Genomic DNA, 11,144 nt, shown 5'->3' with positions numbered 1-11,144 from the left:
AACATCATCTCCATATAACTCATCTCTGGACCATTAATTTTAAATTTAGTTGATTCCAAATTATTTTAGGACTTTATCATCAGTCTCATGGATAATATCGCAGCGAGTTCATAGCATTTTTGGAATATTTTTCTGGCATATAAAAAAAATTAAGAATTTTTGGAACGGATGGCCAGCTGCCAGAAGTGTTGCTATGGTTGGGAAATCATGGATTGTTTCTCAGCGTCTATGGAGGCTTGCTTTGCCCTGGTCATCGTTTTTGTTCTCATCTTTGCCATTCTTGGCACAGCTTATGGTTTCCTTGCGGCCGCCATGGACCATGGCTATCCAAAAATCGCTCATCCTTTGGCCTCAAATTTTGATGCGTATTCTCTCTCGAGCAAAACTCCTTCCATGCACGTCGGCTACGTGAAAGAAAATAACACTTACAGAGAATCCAAGTCCGGAGAGGAATGTTGTCTCAACTGAGAGGACGAACGATGTTGTCAGTAGTCGGCATACTAGTAGCGATGCCACCCTAACAAGACGGATGTGGAAGCAGAGACGGATGATCAAGCGGCTCATCCGGCTAGACTGAAGGAGGCTGCTGGATGAAGAATGAATGAAGGTATAAATTTTCATGAGTTTGAAAAAGGAACACTAGATAATTTGAGTTGGTAGACTGCATTGTGAGTTGTTAATCTGAGCTGTGTTGTAGGGTTGTAAATCGTTTTGAAACAACTCGAACTTGCCTTTAAGTTTGGGTTGTATTTGGCTCGTCGAAATTCTGCTTGTGAAAGAAACAAACGAAGCTTCAAGCTTGAACATTGGTATGCTCAGTTCCCTCCTGTGGAGGCTCCCAACAAAGAGAAGCATGAGTACATGAAGGCTTGTGTGAAGAAATTATATTGGAACCAAACATCACTACAAACAATCAGGAACACGAAATTATATTAGATAGGCAGCCAGTTAGGCTTAAATAACTAAACACCAAACCAACACTTAACCTTAAACACTCTTCAGTGGCATCCATTTAACGTGCCACATAGCGTGATTAAGTACTAAACTCATGTCCAAACACAAACTTAAACATCTTTAGCTTACAGTTTCTGCAGTCACACATCCATCCACTGCAATGTGTGTCTTAGGTATGTAATACCAAATATATACTCGGATTCTTGTTGTCTGAGTTCTTTATCTACTTATGTATTTGAGCTGGAATTAAGTGCCACCAAAGAAGCATAAGCCCCGTCAGTGATCTTCATTAGGAAATCATGGCTTCCCTTTTCCGCAATCACGCCATTCTTCACCACCGCGATTATGTCTGCTCCTTTTATCGTGCTAAGGCGGTGCGCAACTACAACTGTTGTTCTGTTCACCATAACCCTGTCCAATGCGTCTTGTACTTTGCGTTCGGACTCTGCATCCAGTGCACTTGTAGCTTCATCAAGTAGGAGGATTTTCGGGTCCTTGAGTATAGCCCTCGCAATGGCAATTCTTTGCTTCTGACCTCCTGACAGTTGAACCCCTCGTTCACCTACTGAGGTGTCGTAGCCTTGAGGCAATGAAGATATGACATTGTGCACGTTAGCTGCTGTGGTCGCTGCTATGATTTCTTCCTCGGTAACATCTCCTGGCTTGCCATATGCAATGTTGGCACGAATGGATTCGTTGAAGAGAACTGGTTCTTGACCAACCAACCCTATCTGCTGCCTCAGCCAGTTTAGCTTGAACTTTTGGATTTCTACTCCGTCTAGTAGCACGCGACCTGAATCAGGATCGTAGAATCTCTCTATGAGGCCTATTACCGTTGATTTCCCGCTGCCACTCTCTCCAACCAAAGCAACAGTCTGCGGATGGAATTTTAAGCTAAGTTTGCATATATATGACTGAAGGGAAGAGATTTCGGCACACCCTATTTACTTTTTTCCCTTGATTCTCCTTTGATTTATTAAATTCAAATGCCAAAACAGCGGTGTTGCAGAAACCAGTTCCCATAACTCAAATGCAAATAAACAAAACAGACAGACTCACTAGTGGTGGTTAATTACCTTTCCGGAGGGCATCTTCAAACAAATGTCTCTGAATATCTGCACATCCGGGCGCATAGGATACTTAAAGCTGACATGCTCAAGCTCGATGTCTCCAATTAAATGTGATAATGTTACGCCTTCATTACTGCTCGAGTCAATCTTAGGTTTGCTGTCGAGAATTTGAAATATCGAAGCCGATGAGTCCTTGGCTTTGTTGGAGTCAGGGGCCATGCTAGTAGATTGTGAGACCCCCATTGCAGAGATAGTTACAGCGAAGAAAACCTGCAAAAAAAAAAATGAATCATTAGAGTTAGAGCAGGAGCACTTGTCGAAGAAGTTAAGGAACTGTAGCAGCAAAAATATCACCTTGAATACTTGTTCAAATGTAGCTTGACCATGCTTCACAAGAATAGCTCCAATATAGAATACCAATGCATTTGTGCAGAACATTAAGAAGAACGAAAAGCCAAAACCCGAACCACTTACTACTCCTAACCGTACTCCTTGCTTCAACGGACCCTCACACTTCTTCTCGTATGCCTCTATCACCTTCTTCTCAGAACAAAAAGATGCAACCGTTCGGATGCTACCAATCGCATCGTTTGCCACTTGACTGGCTTCTTCATACATAAGCTGCAGATATTCAAAATGTTACAAGTACATTCAACAAATTTTTTATTTGACAAAATAAAAAAACTCTTGGGGCAAGACTCTCACCTTGGCATCTGCACTAAACCCTTTAAGAAATTTTGCCTGAAGTGTTCCTTGCAGAAGCATCAATGGCGAAACGGCTAAAACTACCAGCGTCAGTTTCCAGTTAGCTGTGAAACCTATAATCAGCCCTGCGATGATTGTTGCTATATTCTGCACAATCAACGCTAAGGCGTCACCAACAAGACTCTTAATGGTTGAAGCATCCGTAGATAACCTTGCACCAATCGCACCGCTGAAAGAACAAAATATTTCAGTTGAAATATTGAGAGTTCAAAGCTCGCGAAAATTACTTTTTCATTTAACATACCTTGAATTTGCAGGGTCATCAAACCAACTGACTTGCTGGTGCACAACCTTCTGGAATGACAAGGAACGAATTCGCTCCACTAATTTCCCACCTGCAACTCCAAAGAAGAAATTCTGCACAGGAATCACCAACAGAGCAGCGCAACCTAAACCTACATAAACTAACGCCCATTTTCTGGAATCATGCCTTAGCTCATTGGGCGGTTCGTAGAACATTCTAATGGCTTTCGAGAGTAGTAACGCAAAGATAGGGAAAATTACTCCATGCCCTGCTGCAGCAATGGCTCCTAGAAGCAAAACTGGAGCCTCAGGTTTGTTAAGAGCAGCCAGCCTTCGGATAGAAACTGTTTTGCGCTTTTCAGGATCAACTTTAGGTCTGTCATGATCATCCTCGTGTCCTACTTCACTCTCTTGGATATCAACTGGACCGGGAATGCCAAAGCCAATAGTAAATGAGTGCCGGTTACCTGATGAGCCTCTGCTTATAGACCTCCTCATCGATAATCTCCGGCTCCCAGAGCTGAGCAAAGTCCTATCTGTATCTAGGCTGGTGTCCATTCTATTCGGATCAGAGGTTTGTGCTTCGTTGTCAACTTTTGATCCTTCTTGCAGGCGGATTAATTGGCTGTAAGCCCCTTCCGGATCTTTGGTCAACTCATTATGAGTCCCTATAACCAATCCAACGGAAAAGTTAACTTAAGGATCAAGTTTGTTGAAATTGAGAATGATAGATTGGCACGCGTATTGTACTGACCTTTTTCAACAATTTTGCCTCTGTGCACCACTGCTATGCAATCAGCATTCCTAATAGTTGTCAAGCGATGCGCAACAACTATGGTTGTGCGATTTGACATCAAGTTCACCAGTGCATCTTGAACAATCTTTTCGGACTCAGCATCCAGCGCGCTTGTTGCTTCATCAAGAAGAAGAATTCTCGGGTTCTTTAGAATGGCTCTTGCAATTGCAATTCTCTGCTTTTGTCCACCAGATAGAGATGTCCCGTGCTCACCTACCATTGTGTCGATCCCCTGAAAAGGAAAGCAGGATTTTATATTACAGATACCAATCTCCCCAAAAAAAGGTCAAATAGAACTTTATAAGATCATGAAAAACTGCATAAAAAAGTCGGTTTACCTGGGGTAGCTTATCAATGAATTTTGCTGCATTTGCAAGCTCAGTTGCTCTTCTTATCTCCTCATCAGTTGCATCATCCTTCCCATATTTTATGTTCTCCCTTATAGTTGTTGTAAAGAGATTCGGTTCCTGACTAACCAGCCCGATCTTCTCCCTTATCGCTTTAAGCTGCAACTTCTTCAAGTCCACGCCATCTATAAGTACTTCACCGGCTTCTGGATCATAAAACCTTTCTACTAGCCCGATCACCGTCGACTTCCCGCTTCCACTCTGCCCAACCAAAGCAGTGGTTGTGCCACTTGGAACATATAATGAGAACCCAACAAAGATCTTCACGTCTGGTCTGGCAGGGTACCTGAAATACACGTCTTTGAGTTCGACATCACCTTTAACATCTTGCAATACAATTCCACTTGCATCGTAGGGATCGATAGTTGGATTTCGGCTGATGGTCTCAAACATTTTATATGCAGCAGCTTTCCCTGATGCGAATGCATTCAACGATGGTGATGCCTGACCAAGTGACCTAATCGAACAAACCACAATGAAAATGTTTCAGAAAGTGAAAAATGTCATCATCTACATTCACGAAAACATTTATGAAAGATAGTTAAGCATGCACATTGAACATGGTTCTATAATATATCATGCCTTCTATAATATATCATGCCATTACCGAATCAGGAAAACCGGTCTTTATACTTACATTCCGCCAGTCATGAGTGCAAATATAACATTGATAACTTGGCCACCATTGTATCCATGTTTGATGATCATTTTGGATCCATACCATACCGCAAGTGCGTACGTGCAGAAGATGACGAGCATAAATATTCCGAGTCCAAGCCCTGTGACTAGCCCTTGTTGAACCATAGTATTGTAAGCAACTTTTAGCTTCTGGTTGTACTTTTCAATCGCTTGCTTCTCCCCAGTGAAAGATGCAACCTGAAACACATTTTTTATTTTTCAAACGCTAATTAATTAAGATATATAATGTAATTATTTATGAACTCTGAAGATTTGAATTAAAGAGGTTTAGCATCAAGGCCTTACTGTTCTAATGGAACCAACTGTTTGTTCTACTATATTGCCAGCTTCTGCATAAGCAGTCTGTCCGCGGGATGACATTCTCGCCATGATAGTAGCCATGGTTGCACCAGCAATGACAATGGCAGGAATGGTAGCCAGCAATACAATGGCTAGGCGCCACCCTTTGACAAAAGCAATCATAAAACCACCAAGAAAGGTAGAACAAAGTTGTATAAATTTCCCCACCTGCCACAAATTAACCAACCCCTCACTATAAATGCATATATGTCAAGTTGAAGACCAAATGAAACCACAAGTAAGAAGACTTCTTCACAAACAAACCCTTCAAAACTCCCTTTCATTGTCAGAAATACTTACAGCACCGATCTGAACAGAAAAATTAACCCGCGGACTCAAGTATTATTATGCCATTGCACACCAGATGACGGGTCTTCTTTGCTATTTGAAGGGTTTTTTACTAACATTATGAGATGTCGAGGGGGACCAAACTAATTAAGTAAATTATAATTAACAAAAGGTTATAAAAAATGAACCCTTCAAAACTTCATTCTATACTGCTAACGTTTTTCAGTTAGACAACATTGCCTTTTGTGACGTATAGAGACAAAGAACTTGCACAAGGAAGCAGCAGCTCGCGGCACAATCTCATGCGCTATTTAGGCATTTTGCCGTGCTAGTGTTTGTATGTGTTTGTGGATTGTTTTGATGAGATTTGAAAATGAAATCCTCAAGAAATACACATCACTCTCTGCAACTAAGAGTGTTGGAAATTTATATTATAATGTTTATTGGATATTATTATTTAATTTCAAAATATTAAATAAAAAAAATAATCTTGTTTATTCTCAATTGTTGTGTCTGATGCAAAGAATTGCATCATATTATTTGTATATGGGATGTGTAGTTTGATGAGTGGTGTAGGTTACATAGATGCAAAGTTGCATCTTTTCACCAAACAACACAATGGGTTAAATATAAACCCATGAAACCATTATCATTAAAGGTAGAGAAAATTAGAGTTAATTTTTATTCTTGAGAAATAGGATTTCCCCACTTTGTTTCACTCATTCATTGTTAGTTAAATTTTGAGTCGTGTCTTGAGAGTACGAAATATATTGGGTTCGCCAGAGTCCGAAGATTGAAGTTCTTTGACTTCGGATTATAGATTGTTGAATCCTGAAAGATGGACGCCTACCAAACTACCGCAGAAGGACTAATACTTCAACACTCCCTTCTAAACTTCTTCAAGATTTAACTCCAAGCAATCATCTGAGCATGTAAAATATATCCTTTGGGAAGGCATTTGTGAAAATATCATACAATTGCTCAGACTTGCAAAGTTCACCCTTAACAACTGATGCATAATTGCAAGCAAAGAACATATTTGTTTCTTCTCTAAGTTCTTTGGCATAGTGTATTTACTGCACTATCTTACTTCTGTAGTCCTTGGCAATGTGACCAAATTAATCACACTTATGATATTTTGGTTTTCCTTTGAACCAACACTCACTAAAATGCAAATTGCCGCAAGTCCTGCAACTCTCTTTCGAATTTTCCCTATTTCTATTATACTTCACAACTGCATTAGGCTTCTCATTAGGTTTTACATATCCTCTTTTCTCCTTGTTCTTCCCAAGCTTCTTGCCCTTGAAACCACCAACCTATGAGCTACTATTTGATTGAATACGAAGACTAGCGAAGGCCCTCTCATTCACATCTCCATCTTCAGCATGTCTCGACAATCTTTGTTCAAAACCCCTGAAAGTTGATACAACCTCAGTCGGATCTACCTTACTAATTTTCATAATTACCTCAATCACAAATACCATATTATCATATGTTGGGACAAGACTTACCAATGAGTTCTCTACCATCCTCTTATTAGACACTTCACCATACATTTTCATTTAGTTAGTCAATCCAAACTGCCTAGTCAAATAATCAGACAATGCTTCACCATTTCTCATTCTAGCATATTCAAAATCATGATGAATACCTTGAAATTTCACAGCCTTCTGTGAATCACCCTTGTACTCTTGCTTCAAGACATTCTATGCCTCCTTTGTTGTTTCTTGATTTGCAATTAGAGGGAGAATCTCATCGCACACAGCTCCATGAATCAATCACAATCCCCTTGCATCTCTTGCAATGAGGTCATTTCTTTCTTCGATTCAGTTGAGGTTCTTCATTGAAAACCCATAAAACTAAATCACAGATTCACACTCCTTGATTCAAGTCGAACATGGCTCTAATACCATGTTAGTGTTGAAATTTTTTAGATCGACGAGCCTGGGAGGGCCCCACTCTAACGACACCGATATTGTCCCCAGCTTTACCACATGCCCAATCCGTCAGGTGTGGGGCTTTACCACAAAAAGCCTTGATATTAGTTAGAGTGAGATAATCCTATTTAAAGTCATTGCTTTTCTTTACCCCCACCGATGTGGGACTGTTAACACGCCCCTTCATGTGAAACCTCATTTAGTGGTTCACGCGTGGAGATTCACACATCGGCAATTAAAACTTAGAGGTCGACTTCAATGGAGTCTAGACTTGTTTTCAATCTTTTCAGGAAATGACTCTTAAAAACTCAAATGTCAACTCTATGTTAAGAGTCCAAACTTGTTACCAAGCCCACACTTCCTGATGACAAGCCTTTGGCTTGCATGGGCCCGTAACTGTAGGCTCTGATACTATGTTGAAATTTTTTAGATCGACGGGCTCAGGGTGCCCCACCCTAACGACATCGATACTGTCCTCAACTTTACCACCTGCTCAATCTGTCAGATGTGAGGTTTTACCACAACATGCCTCGGTATTAGTTAGAGTGGGATAATCCTATTTAAAGTCGTTGCTTTTCTTTACCCCCACCGTTGCAATTCCCTCAATCGAACTCATGTTGCAACTAAGGGAAGATAGCCGTTGCAATTCCATGACATTTGCAGCATGAGTTCGATCACGTGCACAACACATAATCACTTAAACACTCACAGCTACTATGACAACTGACACAACACACACTCTTCAAATGTTATAATCCTAATCATCTATTACATAACAAGAACAACATGAATTAAAACCCAGAAATGAAGGACTTCAAAGGATAAAATCTGCAACAAGACTTAGTTGGAGGGCAAATTTAAGGACCTTTGCCCAACTGTCTTGAATTAAAAGTTAAATATTAATCAGGTGCCTTTAATCGGTTAAGAGTTGTCTTAGATCAATGAATGAGAAGGAAGAGAGTGAATAGGGCACAGGAAATGAAGTCATCCAGTTAAGTAGCTAGATTAATTAGCAGTTAACCAAAAAACAAAGTAGCTTAATTAGTAAGTTAATTACCTTTTCCCCCATGGCTTCTTGAATAAGAATGGTGTCCCCAGACATCCTACCAATGATCTCTCCAGTGCTAGTTTCAGTGTCAAAGAAGCCAATGTCCTGCCTTAGGATTGCCTTCATGTACTTGCCTCTAATTCTAGCAGCCTGCCTTTCTCCTGTCACCATCCAACATGCCACCTCTGCAAATTCACACAAACAATTTAATCAACCTACTGGTGTAATTAATCAAAGAATTAAACCCGATTAACAAAATAAATAGAGGAAGAAAAATAGAAAAAAAAATTAGGATTATTGAGACTTACGTAGAAGTGCTGCAGCTCCAGTGCCAATGGCCAAATACACAAATTTTAGAGACACCTGCAACAACAACAAAAAAAAAATTAAATAAATAAATAAAATCGAGAAAAAATCACTTGGAACATGAGAAGTAACCTAGAAAAAGTGGTTTTGTTTGATACCGTATTCACATTTTTTGGTCGCCGTGATTTTTGGCTTAATGTGATTGAAAGAAATATAGATTTTCCTTTTTATGGAAAAAGATAAAACAATAGGGCTCTTTTCAACTTTCAAGAAACGCAAAGAAAGCTGTACACTTTTTGAATTCTAAAGATTTTCAGTGTTTCGAGAAATAAATATAATCTTTACCAAAAAAAGAGAAATAAATATATTATCTTTACCAAAAAAAAAAAGAGAAATAAACGTGCATGTGTCTATTCCAATCATAGAACCCAGAAAACTCAGAAACCCAAAATCTCGTTGTATTCGGAAGAAAGGAGGAAAAAACCCAGAAAACCAAGCATCTTGATGTTCTTGTAACCAAGAATACGAATGCATGTATGTATATACAGGTATATCTATACCTTAGAGATCAAGGGAACGATGTGACCAGGATCGGTGGAACCAAAGGTGTTGATAAGATTACCAAACACAAGAGTCATGAGTGGCTGCGACAGACCATTCCCCACCGCAGATATCGTTCCAACGATCATCAACGCAATGTCCAAACGGTCTGCAAACGCAAAGAGTTTATAGAAGGCCACTTTCTGCTTTTCTTGATCTGCTTTCGCTTGTGACCCGCTATTATTATTAACTTCTGCTTTTCCATCTCCTCCTCCGCTTCCTCCTTCCATGGCAGTTGCCCTAATTCGAAGAAGATGATCTCTCTCTCTCTCTCTCTCTCTCTCTCTCTCTAGAAGATGATCGGTCTCCTTCGTTGTTGTTTGATGAGGAGAATTGTGTAGGAGGACAAAGTGAGATATCAACTTTTTGTGTGCCCTATGTGCTTTATGGTGTGGTGGTGTGAGGTGGAAAAGGAAAAAGAGTGTGTACAACTAGGACAACTAGTTAGTTAGGCTAGAGATTTTTCAGTGCGCCCCTAATACATATTATTCAAATATATTTCCACTTAAATAATAACAGGTTATTTAATCAGTCATGTTTCGATCAAACTGAAAAATTTGTCATTAGTCAAAAGATGATTTGGTGTTTGGATGCAACATATACATCAGAGTCCTACTAATCAGCTGCTACGTTGATTTTTATCGCTTCCTCACTCTAAGGCTCCTTTTTCTCCTTTCCTCTCTTTTTTTTCGAAATTTCTCCTTTCCTCTCTCAATTTAGTTTAATTGTAATCCAATTTAACAAGAATTATTATTGTTAACAAAAAAAAGTTATTATTTGTTGACAAACAATATTATAAGTTAATTAAATTATCAAAAATTAGGAGCCTGAAAAATCGGTAAAAATTAAACTTAGCACCAACGTGCATCTTCAATTTTTCAAATTTTTGTTTAAATAAAACAACTCAAAAAGCACGTTTACGAGAAAAACCGAATTCGACAATTGGATTCGTATGAATGACCTTTAAACTGTTGAGATTTGTGAAGGAAGAAAGGGACAGACCGACCGACCGCATGCAAAAGCAACAACAATTACATCGTTTGATAATAAAGAAATCAGCATGAGAGTTTCTTCTTCAATCGAAACATTGAAGCAGCAACTTGAGGTACAAAATTCTGCCAATTAGCAAGTTAGTGTCAATTGATATCTATATAGTTTTACAAAAGTAACTAATAATATGTTTATTCTTTTGATATGCTACATATTGAATAGGAACTAAGGAAAGTATATCACATACGTAATTTTATTTATTTATTTAAATGGTACTAAACTAGGTGAATGATGAATCTCATTACTTCTGTCACCATATCTTATCCGAACTAAGGAGCATTTGAACGTATGTTTTATTATTTTAATATGCTCATTATGCCCCTAATCATCTCTTACGTGTTTTTTCTCATTCAATTCTAGTTAACTTTCATACTAAATGTTACTTTTATAATTTTGAGAAAAAAGTTAACCAATATCGAGTGAAAGAATACGTGATAGATAATTAGGTGTATGATTATCATACATTATAATTTATGATTATGAGCAAAAATACTTCATCCGAACTATGCAGCTAATCCATGTATACTGTAACGTCATCTTCTACGCAGACCATTTGCTTACAGAAGTCTAGAAAATTATCTTGGTAGATTTGCCATTATCTTAAATTCACAATCACAAGCACCAGGATGCACTCTTTTCTAG

The 11,144-nt window shown here is 38.9% G+C and overlaps 1 protein-coding gene across 2 annotated transcripts; it reads right to left on the bottom strand.

Annotated features, from left to right (window-relative positions):
- Positions 1–904: 904 nt before the first annotated feature.
- LOC103446262 (ABC transporter B family member 9-like) lies at positions 905–9,816 on the bottom strand. 2 transcript variants are annotated; one of them, XM_008385349.4, is made up of 12 exons: positions 9,413–9,816; positions 8,855–8,909; positions 8,556–8,731; positions 5,220–5,441; positions 4,873–5,111; positions 4,167–4,692; positions 3,787–4,060; positions 3,034–3,700; positions 2,730–2,958; positions 2,379–2,645; positions 2,031–2,294; positions 905–1,829 (listed from the first exon to the last, which is right to left on the bottom strand). In XM_008385349.4, exons 1-12 carry the CDS (start codon positions 9,680–9,682, stop codon positions 1,182–1,184), a joined length of 3,837 nt encoding a protein of 1,278 aa, XP_008383571.3. In that variant the 5' UTR covers positions 9,683–9,816; the 3' UTR covers positions 905–1,181. The 2 variants fall into 2 exon arrangements, with proteins under 2 accessions (XP_008383571.3, XP_070661808.1); XM_070805707.1 differs by lacking the exon at positions 9,413–9,816 and adding an exon at positions 9,011–9,090.
- Positions 9,817–11,144: the final 1,328 nt, after the last annotated feature.

The sequence above is a fragment of the Malus domestica genome, chromosome 10, assembly GCF_042453785.1.
Source record: "Malus domestica chromosome 10, GDT2T_hap1".
Lineage (NCBI taxonomy): Eukaryota > Viridiplantae > Streptophyta > Magnoliopsida > Rosales > Rosaceae > Malus > Malus domestica.
This window is presented reverse-complemented; position numbering and strand designations above follow the sequence as displayed.